Source organism: Dermacentor silvarum, chromosome 1, assembly GCF_013339745.2.
Source record: "Dermacentor silvarum isolate Dsil-2018 chromosome 1, BIME_Dsil_1.4, whole genome shotgun sequence".
Lineage (NCBI taxonomy): Eukaryota > Metazoa > Arthropoda > Arachnida > Ixodida > Ixodidae > Dermacentor > Dermacentor silvarum.
Window position 1 is genome coordinate 33,761,234 of NC_051154.1, and position 20,060 is coordinate 33,781,293.

Sequence of the window (20,060 nt, forward strand, 5' to 3'; positions counted from 1 at the left end):
AGTAATCGAGCACAGCTTGTACATCCAATGGGCTTAACCTTGACCTCATGTACGGATCAAAATCTGACCACATTCCATGCTTCTCGCGCCGATTTCGGGCCTTTCTGAGCATGTACGCTGTGACAGCTGGGATTGCCTCTTTAACACATTTGTTTTCAATTTCTGGTGGCATAGTGGTTAAGAGACAGAGGCGCTCTCGATAGGACCGTGAAGCCTCATAGACTTACTTCAGAGTATTTAACCAGCCAGCGCATGCACGACATTCTGTCACAGACGGTTCAGATATACTGACGCTTGCATATGCAGCGCTTAATGTTGTAGCATATCTTCGTCACCACGACGCTTTCAATCTCGGCCCGTTTTCTCTTTCCGTAAGATGCGTTTCTGAATGGAAGATGGTGGCTTCAATGGTGGAACATCAGAAGAAAAGTGGACGTACCTGTTCAAGTCAATCGCTTCTTCTTCCTGAAGGAATGCCTCGTCTACTTGATTGCGGATGTTACTAGATGAAGACAGGATTTCCTTGAGGCGTGTAAAGCAGTGCTGGCAGACCTCGTCGGAGTCGCGAATATCCTCAGCCTCTGGAAGTAGCTTCCGCAGGGAGGCAACATCCAAAACGTTTACACAACGAAAATTTTTTTCCTTAGCAATCTTCTTCTTGCTTAAATAAATAATGCTTCTTGCTTCGCTTAAATAATCGGCACAGAATACTCAGACCAAGCTATGAGCCACATGCTTCGTGTGTAGTGAACAGCTAGACCAAGTCGAAACGTTTATACTGAACAGCACCGCACTCTTTCTGTTGCTTTTTCTGCGCTGCTGTCGTGACTGAGCCTCCAGAATGTCTCACGGTTTCATGTTTCATGAACAAGGCCATCTAAAGCTTTTCACTGTGAAAACGTGTGGGCCACGCTTGTTATCGAAGGACAGTGTCCATCTGGCACCACCAGTGACCTTTGCTGTTCTCGGGGTGAGAAAGCGTGTCAGCATGGTGCTGACCAAAACATTATAAATTAGGCAACTTCGGCAGCCTTTGGCTTAATCATGCCGCACGGAACTTTTTCGGACAGCTGAAACGCAGAGGTGAAGGTCGAGGTAAGACAGGAAGACATCTGTGAGCGACACGGAAAGCGTGTGATAACCAGAAACGAAATAAACAGCTCGGGAAATGACTGAGATAAGTTTTTAGAAAGGCACAGTGTGAGTCGCATGCGGTGGTGCCGAAGAAGGTTCCAGTATCCATTGCACGTGGAAAATGGGGAGCAGGCAGTGAAGTCGCACCTCCATAATGGCACACCTGCTGATTATGGAAGTGCTCCGTTGCTCACGGATTAGCCTGCCTTGGCACCGCTTACAGGTGATTTAATGGCAAAACCAGGAGGGTTTTGCCAAAGTCAGCCACAACATGCACTCGCAGTGTCTCGCATGCTGTTGACAAGCGAATAATGGAGGCGTAAGTGCGATGCCCACAGAGGTTGTAGGCAGCAAACTCAGTACGTGTTAGCACTTTAGAGCGCGGCAGCCCCCAACCCCCGCACACGCTAGACACAAATAAAATCTGACAATACATTTTTGTTGAAAACAAGCTGCCAGAGCAAACTTCTGAAGCAGCAAAGAAATTAGAACTAGATTTTCGTACAATGCAAACTGATAGACTACCAGCAAACATACTGAAGCCAGCACGCACAACATGGGCCACTTTGGCACGTTATATTTTATGAATAAAGCAAATGAGGAAACATTATCGCACCCACGTTTTTCCCGACATAAGCGGACTTCCATCCGAACGTTTTTCAAAATTTGAAACCGGTGTTTTTTTATTTTATTTTTTGAAAGCTGAGTTTTTTTTTTACTTCTTTATTTAACTACGTTTTTCTTGTGTTTCCCGTAGGAAGATAATATTTTGCATAAATGCTGCAAAAAGAACATTCTATGTTTGACACTTTTTTCATGTTTCTTTGTAAAATAGAAAATGCACTAAGTCGCATCAGTTACAACACTTTTCTGATTTGGGCCTTGTTTGAAATTTTTTTACGTTTTTTTCGTTTGTGGACTGCATAAAAGACGCATTGAACTAATTTACTGTGAAGCGTATTAAAATGAGCAGAAAAGTTTTTCGACACGTTTTGAGTTTGAATTTAATTCCACCGTGAAATCGGAAAATATTGTGGTATGCAATAGGAGGACGCTCATGCCGCCACCTTCAAATATTTTTTTGGCTTGCTGGGAACGCTTTTCGGGAATAAGATTTTCGGTTCCGTGCAGTTTGAGTATTCCTACATGACATATAAAAAAAAACAGAAAAAACAAAAATACCAAGTGGACATGCACGTTTGATCTCTCGTGGAATCACCCTTCTGAAGCTTGCGTATGTGTCTACAATGTATGAGTGGGTGATTTTATGCATCACCCTTGTCACCTGTAGTAGCATGATAGGCATATGACCGTCTGGTGAACATCTACGCAAAATATTTGTCTCGCTTTTTGTTGCTTTGTTAGAAAGCCGCTGATATCTTAATCCTTGTACAAGTCCCAAATTCCTTGAAGATGCAACAAATTGTGAGTAGATCCAATGAGCTATGGTATGGGTCAACAAGGTATGGACCAAACATTTTTTTGCATATTTCTATGACAGAATGTATAAGTAAAGAAATAAACTTGAAACTTTAGTTCAACACATGTGCAAAATGGAGTGTGGCTTCTTCACTTAGGGTGTGTTGACAAGAGCTCCTCTAGACATTATAAAAATAAGGGGGAAGGTCCTGTGATATCACTGGTGCGCAGTAAGGTACTGTTCACGGGGTAAGCAGCTCTCTAATAAAGCAATAAATTGGCAGAACCCATATTACGATGGCTGTCGACGTTACTGCTATTAGCATTCAAGCAATGTAGCGAGACATTGTATTGCTGAAGACACCTTTATTTAGAATCTATAGTGGTCATTCCGAGATTCCCATTGCTTTGGCTTAAGTGACAAACTGTCTCCAGAAACGGCCCACTTTGTGATGACACTTGCTCGACAGGGTCGGCCATGATGGTGGTGGTATGACGACTGTATGACGATGATGGAATGACAAATAAGGAAGGACGTCAATGGTACAATGAAAACGGTGTGACGAAATCATGGCAACAATGGAATAACGATTCTGAAATGACGGTATAACTTCGACTGCTGACAGTGACGGCATGAAGGAAATGGTATGCTGAGAATTAGATGACGAAGCTGCAACAACGATGATGGCATAATCACGATTGAATGAAGACAGCATGACTACAATGATATGAAGAAGAAGGAATGATGTCGATGGAACGACGATGACGGCATGACAACTGGATTACATTTCCGAAACGATGATGATGGTACGACGACAGTGTAATGACAAGGAATGTATGACAACGATGTTGTGATGACGAAGGCATGACACGAGTCGGATCACGAAGCCAGAATGAGAACGATGGAATGACCATGACAGCATCACAACCATGAGCAGATATCTAATGGCCCAAGCAAGTAAATAACTTGGGTCACTGGGTCGGCGTAATAGGCTAGATAGATAGAGAGATGGTCTGAAAGTGCCTGAAGTACGCAAAGAATGCTAATGTTGGATACAAAATTTATATGTCAATAGTCTAAATGCTTCTTTAAATGGACGCCAAAGAAACCACTCAATCAGATTAAATTGATATTGTACTCTTTGAAATCTGTTTTCATTAATTTGTCGAGAAAAAGTTTACTGCTAGACCTAAAAACAAAAGCCAGAGTTTCCTTCTTTGAACACTGTGCTGAAGCATAAAGCACTGGCACATCATCGTGAAGTCACATATTTTAAGTCATTTCCTTGTATTTTGGCATTCTGGCACAAAAGAATAAAATAATAATAATCGAAACTTCCAACGCTGAGTCTATACCTTCTTTAGAATGCCAATATAGTCCTACAGCAGTATACAATAACTAGAATCGAGCAAGCGCTGCAAAAATCCATAACATCAAATTTACCTTATGAGGGAACTTCAAGGCAGCATCCAAAGCCATCTTTCATTTCTGTGTTTGCTCTGGCTTACCACACCACTGCTCATGGTAAGAATTTGGCTATTAAGAGATTGGTAATTTGCCAATTCATCTCCTTAGCGTACCTTTGAGCTGGAGGCGTAATGACAAAACACGTTAGTCAAGCCTGCTTATACTGAAACCAAGTAAAAATGAAGGAAGTATGTGGGCTTAAACAAGATCGACTTGCCTGTATATTCAATACAGTCGATCCCGGATATACCAAAGAGGATCACAAAATAGTTTGATATGGTCTACTTCCAATAATATGACCTTGATAGGACTGACGAAACTCATCGAATTATCCAATGAATCAAATTAAAGAGGAAGCAGAGAAAACACACCGCTGCTTCATTAGTAGTTTTGTCAGATTCTAACACGACCCTGAATCTAATGCACACCAAAATATTAAGGATTCAAAGTAGAAAACTAATGTAGAAATGACAATAGACCCCCGAGGAGAGATTGTGCAAGCACCTTTCTCACTTTTGGAACGTTCCCTTTGCCTCCGGTGTCATTGAGTAGGCGATGTCCAATTTCCTCTGCTGCCTCACTGTGCTGACCGATGAAGAATGCGTGGTGTCAGCCAATCATGAGACTGGAACTGAATGTTCGGAAAGCAAGATGCTTGCGTGATATCGACCCTGATAACACTAAAGGCATACTGAACTGTTTTTAAATCTTCCTTTTTGCAATGAACCTGCCCCCCCCCCCCCCCTCAAATACTCGCAAGCCTCAGAATTCAGGGAGAGAGAGAGATTCAACTTTTATTAGTGCCAGCAATTCATGAGGGCAGACGCAGCCTCCATTCGCTTAGCAGACGGCCGAGGTCCCCTGGGTCTCAGCAGCTGCCTCGGCTAGCTGGACAGCCCAGACCTGGTCTTGCTGGTCTGAGCTGAGCAGCAGGGTCTCCCACTGCTGCCGGTTTTGAATTTTGCAGCCCTCGAAAGGAGCCGCCTTTGAGCATGCGCTACCTTCACATCGAGTTTCAGCTTCATTTCTAATGGGTCGTGATGCAGAAGATAATCATGCAGCAGCAGGACAAAGAGAAAATTTGACACTCACTCGTCAGCGTCCTTGAGAGGGAGGGCCCTACCTTTACATCGAATTTCGGTTTCATTTCTAATGGGTCGTGATGCAGACGATGATCATGCGGGAGCAGGACAAAGAAAATTTGACACTCACTCGTCAGCTTCCTTGAGAGGGAGGGCAGCTAAAGGCGTAGGCTGCCTTTAGCTCTTGTTATTTATATTTCCCATCATTTATTATATCAGTTATTTTAAATTTAGCATGTGAAATAACTGATATTTTGTAATCAAACTGAAAATGGCAAATCAATGTTGCACTCAGCTTGAGAACTTGTTCTGTCACCATCTTGTAATGACAGTGGCAATGAAACTGTCACCAACGGCAATTTTCAAACCAATTTTCCTGAACGCAATGCGCACATCAGAAACAGGTACATACGGTAAACGTTCACTTTGAGCTGCCATTATTGTATGAATGTCTTCCTAGGGCAGACCGAAAAAGGTCTTGTCAGTGGGAGATAACATGTATTCCGACACATTATATGTACACTGGCATCGCCAACTGCAGTCAAGTCAACTGCAGTCAGCACTTGCAGATGACTGCAGTCAACTGCAGGTGCTGCAGTCATTGGTGTGACAACATGGATCAGACTCGTTCATGCCAACCAGTCAGGTTCAATTTATCCAGTGAAGGCTAAATTCAGGATTGAAATAAAGACCTTTGGTTAGTATCGAATTCACCGAAAAATCTAATTAGCCGGAGATGAATTAATGAAAGTGAACTGTAGATAAATAATGCGAAAGACAAAATATGCATACCTGAGGCTAACCTAAAAACTCAGCCCGCCTAGAACAGGGTTATTGATTGTGTGTTATTGAAAGCAGGAACTAGCCGATTTGCTTCACTATGGTCATGTCGAATGCAACAAAGTTTACATAAATTTTTTTTTACACACAAACGGCATTAGTAATTCACCCTAAATGTATGCATCATAGGTGTGCCTTGCACACATCAAAGCACTTGTTCTACGTTTATATTCCGGATGAGGTAAAAATAGATGCATCATGGAAGCAAAACAGCCTGTATACACGTGTACTATGCTACCATCAATGTACATCACATGTGAACGTGCACTGCATGCCTGTTTCAACTCGCCATTTAAATGGCTATTTGTTATACTTCAGCAACTAGTCGACCAGGCAGACGCGTTAGATTCAAATGTGGCTCTGAGCTTGCAGAATACCCGAGTCCATTCCCACTCACGTGTTTCCACCCTGTGAGCACCAAAGCAACGCGTTCATTGCAGACTGTGGGACCGTGAATCACTCAAATATTAGGGTGCTTTCATACGTGACATAAAAGGCGTGGACATGTGTATGCAGGCCCCCTAACAGTAATGAGTCTTGTGTGCCACTACTGCGAAGGTCTTTCCAAGAAGCCTACGAAGTGCGGATGTGGCATTGTTAAATCAACATTGTAAAGTAAAAATCTGTCGAAATAAGGGTTGAGTTTAGATTCATTTTGGACACTCACAGAACCCTGAAATGCCATTCGCAGAACCCCTGGTCTACAAGAAGACAAACCTGGCAGCGCAGATATGTCATTCACACTTTCTTGGGGAGCACATATTCAACAGGGAGGCCTTTCACATTCTTGAACAGTGTGACGATCTGCTTTGAGTCATAACGAATGGCCAGAGTTTGCATGAGCTATCCACATTTGCAACGAGCAAGACTTGGACACGCACCTTGCTAATTTTTTTTTTCCATGGCATGTGCTCCCCTTCAGATGCAATGGCAATGTCTTGTTTGCCAGTATCTGCCAAAACAGTGCCATTTCATCGGCATTGAATATTTCTGATGACGTGAGAAAGGACTGTGGCCTCGTCAGGAGTAGTGAACTTGCAAGGCTACAGCACTCAATATATTGAATGTGCGGGTGAATAGAAGTTCGATACACACGTACAACAGTGCTGTACTTTTGAATGAAATTTCCCAGGGGATGTTACGACTGTCTGATGTAGACAATATTACAGCATGTCGGGGTTCTATATATCTGGGAAGAACTGTATGGAGTTGTATCCCTGTAAAGCGTGATTTCCCTCAGCATATCTGTTGCGCTGATGCTCACCTGGGCCTCTGTGATCACTCTAATTACAAAAGACTACTTCGTAATGTGCTTTGCACTTACAAGATCTATCAGACATTTTGGACCAACACTGCAGCAAGTAATTTAAGATTATTTTTAAAGTGCGGCATGTACATTGACCATTGACGTAATTCAAAACTTATTATTATTAACAAAATTATTATTATTTTTTCTCTTGCAAATAGTGTGCCCTTCAGTTATTTCAGGTGTATAGAATCCACTGTTTTCGGTGCATTTGATACATGCCTCGCTTTATATCAAGTGTATTGATATCACACTTTTTTTTTTTTACCGTATTACCCACTCCTTCCTACCCGCCGTGGTGGCTTAGCAGCTATGATGTTGCCTTGTTAAGCATGAGGTACAGGGATCAAATACCGGCCACGGCGGCCTAATTTCAATGGGGGCGAAATGCAAAAACACCTGTGTCTTGTGCATTGGGGGCACGTTAAAGAACCCCTGGTGGTCAAATTATTCCGGACTCGCCCACTACGGCGTGCCTCACATTCAAATCGTGGTTTTGGCAAGTAAAATTCCAGAATTCAATCCCCTCCTGCCAATGGCCCCATAGGGGCTGGCAGTGGAGGACCCGCAATTCATTTCGACTATCTGGAGCTAATTCCTATGCACCTACACAAAAGCACAAAGGCCTTCTTGCATTCTACTTTTACCTGAGTGTGGCCGTCACTGCTGGGAATTGAAACTGTGATTTCAAGTTCAGCAGCAAAATACTCAAGCCACTGAGCCACCAGTGTATAAATCCCTGAAACGCGGAGATACATGTACACCTTGTGAGCTGTTGCCCATACGTCACGCTTTGGACTTGGTGGAGATTTGGCTCACTACATGATTTTAAAAAGATTCTAAATTTTCAAGGAAATACTTTTGCTACGGTGAGGGACTTTGTTCTTGAAGGTTTACGTGCACATGTTAATCTTGAACGATGAGTAAACCTCAGTCGCCATGTCACACTGCAGTATACTTGCAACAATGAAGGCTACATTGACTAGACTATGCATCCAAGGCATATAAAGATAAAAGAACAACCCACCTAAAATATATGGCTGAAGCAATCAGGGTTACATGTTTTGTGAACAAAATCTCATTATAGATTTACATTAAGTGGCTTCAAACTTTTTTTTTTTGTTACAGCATCCTTTTAAGCAACTTATTAGCCCTATTACACCAACTTCAAGATTGAGGCAGTATCTTTTTGTGCACCTTACTTTCTCTGCATTCAAAAAAACACCCTGGAAGCATAGAATATAAATCAATGCTACATTAAGGAATAACGCACAAAGTGGCCCTCAAACCAACAAGTACAAGCTGTCTGGCTCCAACTAGAATGGCAACAATAATTTTTTTTTTGTGCAAGTGTGTTTAATTACCATATTTGCATGAATATAATGCATTCCCCTCCCCCCCCCCCCCTCCCAAAATTTGCTGCCTCAGCATGTGCACCATAACTAAATTGTGGTTTGCGACACAAATGTGATGTGTTAAAAAAAATATAAAAAAGTTGCAGTGGCTTAGCTCGGCTATGCCAGGATATACGTAGCGTTAGCAAAGGTTCAGCTGATTATTCTTAGCTTATTCTTAAGATTATTCTTAAGATAAGATTATTCTTATGAGTCAAGCTTCTCCATTCTTCTGCGCTGTTGAGCAGCATTTGCGCTCTCCTTCTCCATGGCTATACCACACTGGCAAACACCAGTCAGAAGCGCAGCGGCTCCAGCGCAGTGTCAGACGGCGACTGCACAGCGAGCGCGCGCCGGCGCCAGTGCGTCTACCACGGCTACGACGTCACTCCTCTAGAATGCGCAGACCGGTGGCGGTGAGTCGCGCGCGGCGGCGGCGGAGTGCGCGAGAGGTGCCGACTCCGGTGCGCAAGCCGTGTGACATCACTGATCCTTGCGCATGCGCAGCACGGCTCTTGATGTGCCGCGCGAAACGGGCTTGGCTAGGCCAGTGTAGCTAACGCTACAAAAATTGCACACTTCAAGCAGCAGTCTGCTAAACCACTAGGCGCCACCGCAATCGCTACAGCGTAGGGAGCCATGCTCCATTGTGCTGCGAACACTTCTGAAGTGTTGCCTGTTCAATTCCTTTGGTGGCATGGAGGACAACAGCATTCTCGCTGACAGTGACAAAGACATCAGTTTGCAGTATGCAGTAATGCTGAATAAAGCGCCCTGCGAGCATCCGCATTTATGCGTCGTTTCCTGCTTCTTAGCAGCAGCACTTCATGTTATAATCGTAATATACATTTTACTCTTTTTCCGAAAGACTGAAAATCACCCCTCGCATTACATTTGTGGTCACATTATTTACATGCAAGTACGGTAAGTTCATGCTGCTAGTGCTGAAGCTGCAATCTACAATGCACAACCATATGCGTGCATTATTAACAGGTGCGCTGGTAATGGTTAGAATAAAGCAGCAAAAATAAACCCAACAAAGGCAACAAAAACAATTACAATAACCAATAAAAAATGTACATTTATTGAAAAGTAAAATGCAAGAAATTGGTCAAAGCATAAAAGCAATTTGGCACAAGCACGCACGAAACCCCGAAAATCAGCGACGCCTGTCACGATTGCGGTTAGAATCATTAGCAGATGAAGCTGGCAAAGGCTCGCTTGGCTCTGCCTGGGGAAGTGTCTCCACGCCCTGAATTGAAATCACGAGGGAAAAATAAAAATCAAGGAAAAAAACAGTTTCCTTTGTGAAGGCACAGCTAATTTATTCATGCTATTGAACTATTATCACACACATACAGAGCATCCACGAGAGATCTGAAACCTTTTGAAGACGTTCTTTCTCTAAGAAATTTGTAGACCATGCTGTCTGACCTACCAATACCACTTTAACAAATATTTTTCGCTTAGAAACCTCCTTTATATGCATGCAATGGGCTAGAGCTCACGAGGAAGGTGGTGCTCATAGTATTAAATAGGCCACAGGTGGGCCCTTCTCCCGGAAGGAAAGGGTAAAAAAAAAAAGAATGGGTATGCACGCGCAAGCAGCTTCTCCCAGGCAATGCCATTATATTTTCACTTAAAATGTTTACATAATAAAGTTGCATCAGAAGTGCACAATCAGCATTCCACGAGTTCAAGTATGCCAAGGAGCATTAGTCGCATCAGTGAGGAGGCTGCATTTGTCATGCTCGAAAGAATTGTCCATTTATTCATGTATACTTGTAGGCGAAGACAAGTGGATCATAGCTTCCGCAAAAACTTCAATTCCTTGGCAGCCTATGGCATGCAGCTGAAAATTTATGACTGCTTCACAATGTTCTTGGAGCCAAACTTAACCTGCACACTCTAATTGTGTGCCTTTTACTAAAGTGAGCTTTGATGCTTGTTAGCATGTATAGTGGAGCGCGGCCTATTTTGTCACAGGTGAATATGACCTTTCTAAGCGATCATTTGAGATCCGAAATGTGTCAGGATGGCCGCTCCTTGAAGATATACAGAAATATTTACGGTTGTCCCTCTTTTATGAAATCTGTCACTGCAGGATGGGTATTCAAAACGAAAAAACATAAAGGAGCCTACATACATATCTGCCCAAACAGAGCACTGTTTGAAGGTGCGAGAGTTTGCATGCAGGACCAACTTATCCAAATGAGCTTCTTTCCCCAGAGCAATTCACAAACGGAATAAGCTCCGCCAGGAAATGTCTGTGCTTCCCCTTGCCCATTTTCTTCCTTGCTTCAGAATTTCCTTTTCAGTCAACCTGGCTCACGTTGAGCGTAGTTGTCTGTTTTTCTTTTCTGGCTTTGTTATTTATATGTATTAAAATTTATGTGAACATTTGTTTGTTATTGTTATTAACATTCTTTTTATGTTGTTCTCTTCATAAGTCTGAATCAACTGGCGTTTTCTCAGGTATATGCATTCTTTGTATTTTGAATTTTTGAACCTTAGTATTTTGTACCTACAGTGCCCCACAGGGCACTATAGGTACTGTAAATAAATAAATAAACATGCCTATGTTCTAAAGAAATGGAGATTTTTAAAATAAAATCCGTAGTTTGTATACTTCTTTTCATGACTTCTATATTTCTGCTTGATTGCTTTGAACTGCTCTGGTCACGAGAACTATTTTTGTTGCCTAAACAAAATGGTGTATAAAAGCCTCCAGGTGATACCATGGTCTGTTGCATATGCTTGCCTGATGATTAACATATACAGCCCTCAGCCAGTCTTTTATAGGTATGGTGCACTGTCCAAAGCTTTAGCAGCTTTCTACACATGCTACAACTACTCAAGAAGCAACACGCGAGCATTTGCTGGCGAGGAATTCCAACGTTTCACAATACACCTAGAAAAAGTAATTTAAACATGTCTGTATGAGAACATAACAGTATAGTCAAATATCAAGCAGTTTCTTATTGATCATCATTCTGATAACTCAATGTTAAGCAATAAAAAATAAATATTTGGAGAAACATTAGGCATTCTAAATGGCAACATGCTACAAGTGTAGGGAAACCGAGATGAAAAAGTATATGCATAGATTAGAGTAAACCTATGCCATAAACATGGCACAGAGACAATACAGCAGACTTCTGAGCTGATTGCAATTCCTTCAAGCCACACTCTACACAGTCAAACCCAGGTATATCGAATTAAGGGGTTTACAAAAGATATATCGGCAATTGGATGCATAAATAAGTGCTAATGCAATGTCTTTTATATAACCCTCCCGAGTTTATTTCCTATAACAGCATGAGACCAGACCTACGAGGTAATCCCATCATGAACCAGTAAACAGCTCAGTTTTGCTGTGGCTCAACTGTGTGCAGGATGTGTACACGCACAGTACTGTTTTGGAAGGTAAGTGGCTTCTCTGTCGCACTGTGTTTCAGGAAAAAAACCAACAACAGTCCAAGAGGACCAAAGGTAACTGCGATACTGACATCATATTCTGTGTGCACAAGCTGTCACATTCTTGGAAACAAATTGCTGGAAAGGACAGCATGTATTGTTTAACACGGAACCTTTGCAGGAAAGTGTGTGACAAATCAGCGAGGCCCCCTCCATGCAACACCAACATTGCGTATCAGATACCAGTGTCTTATGGTACTAAGGAGGATGAGGTGGTGCTTGAATGAGTGTCAGAGAACATGCAAGATTCCTAAAGTTGACGATACACTGTTGCTCCTGAAGATGTAGATTTTGGTCGAAGTTGCGCTTCATTTCGGCACAAAGACCAGCACATCCATCATACATTAGAGGCCTACGTGATGCAGTGTGAAAGGCATGTGTGCGAGAGTCATCTGCCTTCTCTCTCTCCCTTACTGTTCACAGAAATAAATTGCCTACATGGTCAATTAGGTTAGCCAACCAAAGCGTCTCCTTGCAGTAAGTTTTTATTTTTTCGTTACCTTCTATTCATTTCCCTACAGACACCTTTCCTTCCCCCTCATCATCTCTCTTCACATTCATGGCTAACACTTCCTCATCACTCGCTTTAGAGCCTGCCACTGACCAGGTCTCTTCCCTTGCCTGGCCCTTCCTGTTGATCCCTATTAAATCAACCTTCTGTCAGGTGTTACAACTGCGTATAATATGACATACCTTTCCTAGCTTTCTAGTCGTTTTCCAAATTTTTTAAAGATCAGTTTGCAACACTGCAAACATAGGGTCAATCTCTATCCCACATGCTGATTTTCGGTTATCCCCGTTGCCTGGTTCCCCCTCCAATTCTATATATTTTTCCATGTGCAAGATAAATGTTCAGTTGCATGATTATGTTGCACCAAGTTATTTAACACTGATAGAATTAAATAAAGTGAGAAATAAGGACATCGTGTTTTCTCCTTCGGTCTTGTGTTTTTTCATTCTTTCAGTGTTAAAACTCGGCATAATCCAATTATGAATGTGCACCAACTAGCCCCGCTTATTGCTTTACTTCAGTGGCAGGTCAGCACTGCGTCCCTCTCCCTTTCTTCATGTATCCGTTTTCAATTGTTACTGCCATGTACCAACTAGTCCGACGGGAAGCTATGTGAAGTTATCATAATCACTGCAGGTAGTGTAAGCACAAGAACAGTGCTAAGTGAGAGCACATTTTGTAAAGGGGCATGGTTTAAAATAGACCCACAATGCTCCTATAAATTTCAATGACAACTTTCAAAGAAATACTTGCCGCATTTCATACAAGCAATGTTCTAAATATTTGTGTTCTATATAAACAGGCTTGAATGTACATGAATTACAAATTCAAGCTTCAGGAGAAACAGTGAGGAAATTTTGAAATACTATGAAATTCATGCTGTATGAAAGACTCACAATTCAGGAACAAAAGTAAAACATCATGCACTCTAAAGCCCAGAGTGTGACACCAGAATGTACAGCATGTGACCATGCACAATATAATGTTCATGTGGCTATCGAAAAGCAGGTAAAAGAAGGCTGATCGACCTTTCTGTAACAAACTTATGTTTTCATGTACCAGAGCATATCAGCACAGGGCTATAATAAATGATATCTCCAATTTACTTATTGCATGTGAATGTAGTCTAGTATACTAATTAAAATTATTTTATTTATATTGCAGAACGGATGGAAAAAACTTTATTGATAAAAGCACCTGCGAGGTTTGCCAGCCCGGGCTCAGGCCACCCGGGCATTATGTGCAGTGAGACGTAGCCTTTCCACCGCTGCCCGGGCCCACTGGATTGCCCATAGTTGGTCGTGTAGATCCGAGCTAGTCAGAGTGCTTAGCCATCGCTCCTTGAGAAGGTCCGGTTCTATGTTGTCCTCTCTGTATATTGCTCTGATCTCTACGCATTTCCATAAGACTTGTGCCATGTCTGCGTGTTCGTACTTGCAGAGCTTGCAGCTCGCTTCTGGGTATTGTCTGGAATTTAAGTGTACTGGGTTTCTGAAGGTTCTGGTTTTCAACCTTCTCCAATCTGTTTCTTGAGATCTGTCTAGTTGTTTGTGTGGTTGTGGGTATGCTTCTCTTTGTGTCTTATAGTGTGTCAGTATGTCGTGGCACGTGACTAGTCTGTCCCTGTCGTCTTGTATAGCTACTTCATCGTCGTCGTCTCCTCCGTCTTCCCCATCGCTTCCGCTGCAGTCCTCAACCCCTCCACGGGGGGTGCAAGGACAAAACTTTATGTTCTACAGCCCCGCATGAGAACTGCTAACATTACTGAATTTTGAAGGCGAAAGCCTGAAGTGGCTTATTGCAATAGTTCATACCCGAAAAAAGTGGCGCGGTGTCCAGTGATGTAAAAAAATATGCCGAGTTATGCAATAAATATCATCATCAGGAATGGCTCATATCCCCGTAACCAAGCAAAGATGCTATGGCTGAATATGAATGAAGAAACGAAAGAAACGCAGAAAGAAAGAGAGAACGAAAGAAAGAACAAAAGAACCTTTAGGTAGTGCATTAGGCACATGCATGTGTCGTTGAGGAGGTTGACCTACAGCACTATACATTTACTTCAAACTGTGGCTTGTTATATCTTGCAAGAAGTCTGACCCCTCCGATCGTATAACTTGATGCATTACCATGTGTGCAGTAGGCTTTAGCCTTCACACATTACAGGCTTTAGCCTTCACACGTTACAGGAGTGTAACATGCTGCCGACCTTTTAGAATGTCTGAGGCGATTAAGAAAAGTTATGTTTTCTGTGCCACGTTTTCACAAAATTTATGTGTCCTTCTTTACGCTCAGACAGGAATTCTCTTAACGTGCCAAGTGTATGGTCCATTTTACACACTGCTTCAGCAGGAGAGTGCTTAGAGTCAACACTCTGGATTTGACAAACTTCAGCCAAATACAAAGTGTCTGCTTCTAGGGGTTTTACGTGATGTGATCTCCGATCTTCTATTTTTGTCTCTCCGTTAACACTTCAAGATCATGTCTACCCACCACCACCACCTCCCGTATAAACTAGATACAAGGTGCATATCACGGCTGCAGTGGCCAGCACGAGCACAACATACTCCAACAGAAGCAAGAAGCTGCTAACAGCTGGCAGAATTTGGAATAAAATTCCGAGAAGTTCTCTAGTTAACTGCATGAGTTTCAGTGCACAACATTTCATTTTATAAGCCCAAGAGAGAGAATAAAAAGAGAACATTGTTTGTGCAAGCGTTGTTAGTATTTCATTTATGCCCCTATGACCCATGCAACTTGCCTTGCAATCGAAACTGTGGCTGAAGTCAATAGCTGTGTGGAATAGAAGATTAGTCAAGCTGCCTTAGAGCACAATCATTCACTGCCCTTGCATGCTGTGTGTATAGAGCAAATATCAGGTGCCTACTTTGATGGCTGTCTGGAGCACCACACTGGTGGCATAGCTCAGACCACGGCTGCCAAGAAGCAACATGGTAGAGTAGCCTTGCTCCTTTGCCTTCTCTATCAGTTCATCAATGTCCTGCAAAAGAGACAATGCAAGAACTACTAAGCAATTTCCAATGTGACAGCAGCAAGCAAACATGTTTACCCATTTTTTTTTTTTTTTGGTTAAGGTACGGAGAAATAACTTGCATAAATGGTATGCCTCACTGCAAAACTTTTCAGAGCTTAGAATTCGCTAAAATGTTAAATTTCCTGAGTACTTAACTGTTCAGCACGAAATTCAGGTGAACAATCTGTTAGTCACATGGTGAATATCTCTATTGCACTTATCAAATTGAGACTGCGTGCATTGGCTGCAATGAAATTCCATTTTTACCTGATCCAGTGCTCCAAAAACTTTTGCAGTTAATGGTAAAATTAAGTAACTTGAAGATTAAACACCAACCATAAAGTAGCACTTTCCTCTACAGTAAATGCAAGTGCTGCAAACTGCGTATCTTTATCTTACAAACATTATCTTTTTTAAGCGATATACTTTCTTTGGCTCTTTTTGAAATAAAAAAAAAATTACGAGTACAAGCCATTGTGAGTATTTAAAAAAATATGCCACTCCTGTGAAGGAAGTATTTAAATTCCACCTGTTACAAAAAAAAAAAAAAAAAGAGGTAAGCATACAAGCCCTGGGAGCAACAGTATTTGGAACACACCTGCTCACGTTGAACAAGTTGTGGATGAACGAAGCGTCGGTACAAGAGACTTGATCCTTTTGTTGCAGGTGACAGGAGCCATAGAACAAACAAGATCTTGAGCTCATAATAAAATGGCATCCTAGAAATACAAAGAACCAAACTGTTATTGTGGGGAACACTATATATTAAGGTATGTTCTCATGACAAGGTATATCTAAGTAATACAATCTAAATTGAAGAGCAGCCTGTTAAGTAAAGCATTTACACTTTCAGAGACAATGTAATACCCAAATTAGAACATTTTTTGATAAATTATGTATGCAGAAGTGAAAATGTTGGTAGGAGGAGCCATTCTGTTCAATACCATTTCATTTATTTAACGAGTGCTTTCTAAGTTTCAGATACAAATATTACACAGAACTACATAAAAAGACAACTATTTGTTCTGTACTGTTTATAATAATATTAGCATTAAAATAGAAAAGCAAATTTGTTCATACTAGAGCAGCTTAATAAGAATGACCATGCAAATTTCATATTTTGAATTTCATGGAAGAAAAAAATGAAACTAAAGGCACTGGAAAAAATACAGTAACCTTGAAAAGTTTGTGTTATCAGGATAAATAACAGCATACTAGGATAAAGGCTCACATAAAAATTTTATTCACATATTACTGTTGTGTTACACATAAGGACAGCAGTTGCCAAGATGGGTTAAAGAGAATCACCTCTGTTAAGCAAGAAATATCAAATACGTGAAAACAAAAGTTACAAATTTGCTCATAAACAATCATACAGAGGCAAAGGCACCCGATCAGGATAAACAGCCTTAAAACATTAAAATGTCTAAAGGGTGAAAGTGTTACATGGGGGCAGCAATGGAGGTACTGCTGACCAGTTCAACGCTAACCAGATGTTGTTTTATGTGAACCTCTCTCCTTCTCCTCCTCCCACTCTTTAGCTACTTCTGTAAACTGAACTGAAAGTGCAGTGACCCATCTCAGTCTTCCAGCAGCTGCCCACCCTTTCTTTCTCACAAAGCAGAAACCAAGGTAGCTCGCACCTGAAGGACCCATGGTAGTGTCGGTATGTGTCCCCAGAAACAGACATCAAAAAGTATGGGCACTCGCTGCAGTGACAAGGCTGCCTCAATAAGCAAGGCTGCAGCACACACTTATGAAAGCACAACCCTCACTGACAGCAGCTTATGGGGTCACTGGTTGAGTGAAACTAAGCACATGCTTTACTTTTTCTAAACTGCTTCTTTTAAATTTCAAGGTCGAACAACTTATCTGCATGTGGCAATTGCCTCATTTCTGCATTGAACCCGGGACCACACAAGAAATTGTGGCACTCTTAAATATGCGTTGTCACGCTCAGTATGTGTAAGGAATGATGCTCTAAGTAGGAGTCACCAGCAAATGCAAACGACTACATTTGCAGAGGCGTGAATATGTCATTGGACATGCATATGCAGGTTCTTATTCGTACATTATACAGGGTGGTCATTTTTAGTTTTACGAAATTTTTAGAAATCACCTGTGGCAGATAGCATAATTCATGTCATTGAGCTGGATTATTTGAAGAGGACATTACTAGCATGAGAAATCAAAACACATATTGAACTAATAACCAACAAATCACTAATTCACCTTTTTAATTAATTACCTTATGGCACATATTGCAATTTACTAATTGTAGCCGGTGAGTTTGGAAGATGCATTCACTTGAAATAAATTTTCATGATGATACCCCCCCCCCCCCCCTGATTTCGATATATTATTTCCCAGAACATGAGACAAAATAAATGAGCGTTTCATTTACTTTCGTGCTTGAATGCATAAAAGAGCATTTTGTTAAAAAAGTAAGTGGAACAACAGTGTATTTTTACGGTGTGTTTGATGGTGCATACCTCCAAACTGGTGTCATTCTGGAAATTAATTCCAAGTGGATACGCCTGACAAGCTCACTGGCTGCAATGAGTAAATTGCAATATGTGGCATAAAGTAATTAATTAGGAAGTTAATTAGTGAATTTTTCTTAATTAGTTGAATATGTGTTTCCACTTTTCACGCAAGTAATGTCCGCCTCTCTTAACAATCCAGCTCAAGGACTAGAATTATGTTATCTGCAAAAGGTGATTTTTAAAGATTCCGCAAAGCTTAAAAATGATTGCCCCCGTATTTTGTATAATCGTACTGTAAGGTAGAGTTCATTCCAGCAATTATGTGAATTGTGCTGGGCATAATTCGAGCTGCAAGAGTTTAAGGGAACAGAACTGCAGTTGTGACCAGAGGAGGATTAGCAAAGCAAGGAAACTGGAATATTTGCAGGAGTAGGAATGTATCAGTTGATATGAAACTGGGGACGTATTCTGCAACGATCACTTTTGGTGATAGGATGGCTTTGGCCACGCCTTCGCCATCGGCGCACGCTGATTGGCTGTTTTAGCAAAACCGGAATTAGTTCCGGTCTACGTCAATATTACACCATGGTGTTGTTGAGCGCTCCCGACATATATTGAGTAAACGAACACGTCTTTTCGTGGTCAGGTGGTGGTGAAGTGTAGTAGAGACAAGAGAGTTAGTAATTTATAGTATTTTTGATGGCAGTTTGCACGTGGTTTTGCGCAGCGATATTTGTTGACTATTGATCGGCTATTGCAGTGACAATTTTCGATGACAGTGCCTTGGAGCAGCTGGCAGTGGCACCATGAACAATGCGTTGCTCGTGTGGTTGGAAGTGAAGTGTAGTAGAGCCAAGTCAGACGATGTCATTCTGGTGGTGCACGATGGCTGATACACAGATGCAGAAACAATGTGTTGCTTTATAATATCATCAAAAATGTGTTTTGCAACCACGCGAGTTGTAGCACAATTTATTGATGAAAATAACACATTTCACACTTCCTTTTCCAATTTATTTTACCTAAAGCGGCCATTACACTTGAAAAGAACGCACCTGCACCGCTCTGCACTCTCACGGTGCACTCTCTCGTGTGTTGTGAGGCGTTCAAGAGCGCGTGCTGGTAGTGCATGCTGACGTCACGGGTAAGCAGTCGCTTGACTTAAATGTGACTATCGCCAAGGCGATAGTATCGCTGAAAGTGATTGTCGCAGAATACATCCCCTGGTGCAACTGAAGATCTCTTGGCGATAGTATCGCTGAAAGTGATTGTCGCAGAATACATCCCCTGGTGCAACTGAAGATCTCTGGGAGAGGTTTTAATCTTTCCAGTGTACTTATATAGCATGCTGTTGCTGATGATGAACAGTTTAAAATTTCATATGCCTGATGCCACTATACAGCTCAGTCAGAACAAAGGCATGCACCGGAAGAAGCACAATATCACTGTGCATTCCACTTGGTTCGGATGCTACCCAATGCTCAATGACACAGTGCTATTGGCCTGCTCAATGGTTAAAAAAAAGCAATAAACCAACAAATGTATCGGCTTTCTTTCTGCTTAAAAGTGTTCATGGTATGCACAGCATGCTAACGATGACTTTGAGAGATCAATAACAACATTTCTGGAAGTCTTGACGACTAAACACAGCACAAAGAAGGCATTATTATTACTGGCATTTTACACTAGTTACACTTACTCCTCATTTGTGAATAATTTTTTGAGAAGCACCACCAAGGAAAAGCATTTGACCATGTCAAAATATCTTTGCTCTCCTTTCTGTTTCACTATGCAACACGGTAGCAAAGTAAATTTCAAGCCATATGTCTCACTAATGGCATAGATGCCCAAAATGTCAGCACTTGTGTAATACTCTCCTCCCACAAGCAAATAGTGCTACATGTAAACA

General features: G+C 41.7%; 1 protein-coding gene across 6 annotated transcripts in view; it reads right to left on the bottom strand.

Moving 5' to 3' along the window:
* LOC119459749 (receptor expression-enhancing protein 1-like) overlaps window positions 1-20,060 on the bottom strand; it is a 199,491-nt gene that overhangs the window by 27,156 nt on the left and 152,275 nt on the right. For all 6 annotated transcript variants that reach the window (XM_049666406.1, XM_037721374.2, XM_049666412.1 and 3 more), the window contains 2 exons: window positions 16,264-16,384; window positions 15,519-15,632 (listed from right to left, as the gene is read on the bottom strand). In XM_049666406.1, coding sequence (XP_049522363.1) covers window positions 15,519-15,632; window positions 16,264-16,384 — 235 coding nt within the window. The remainder of the gene's footprint in view (window positions 1-15,518; window positions 15,633-16,263; window positions 16,385-20,060) is intronic.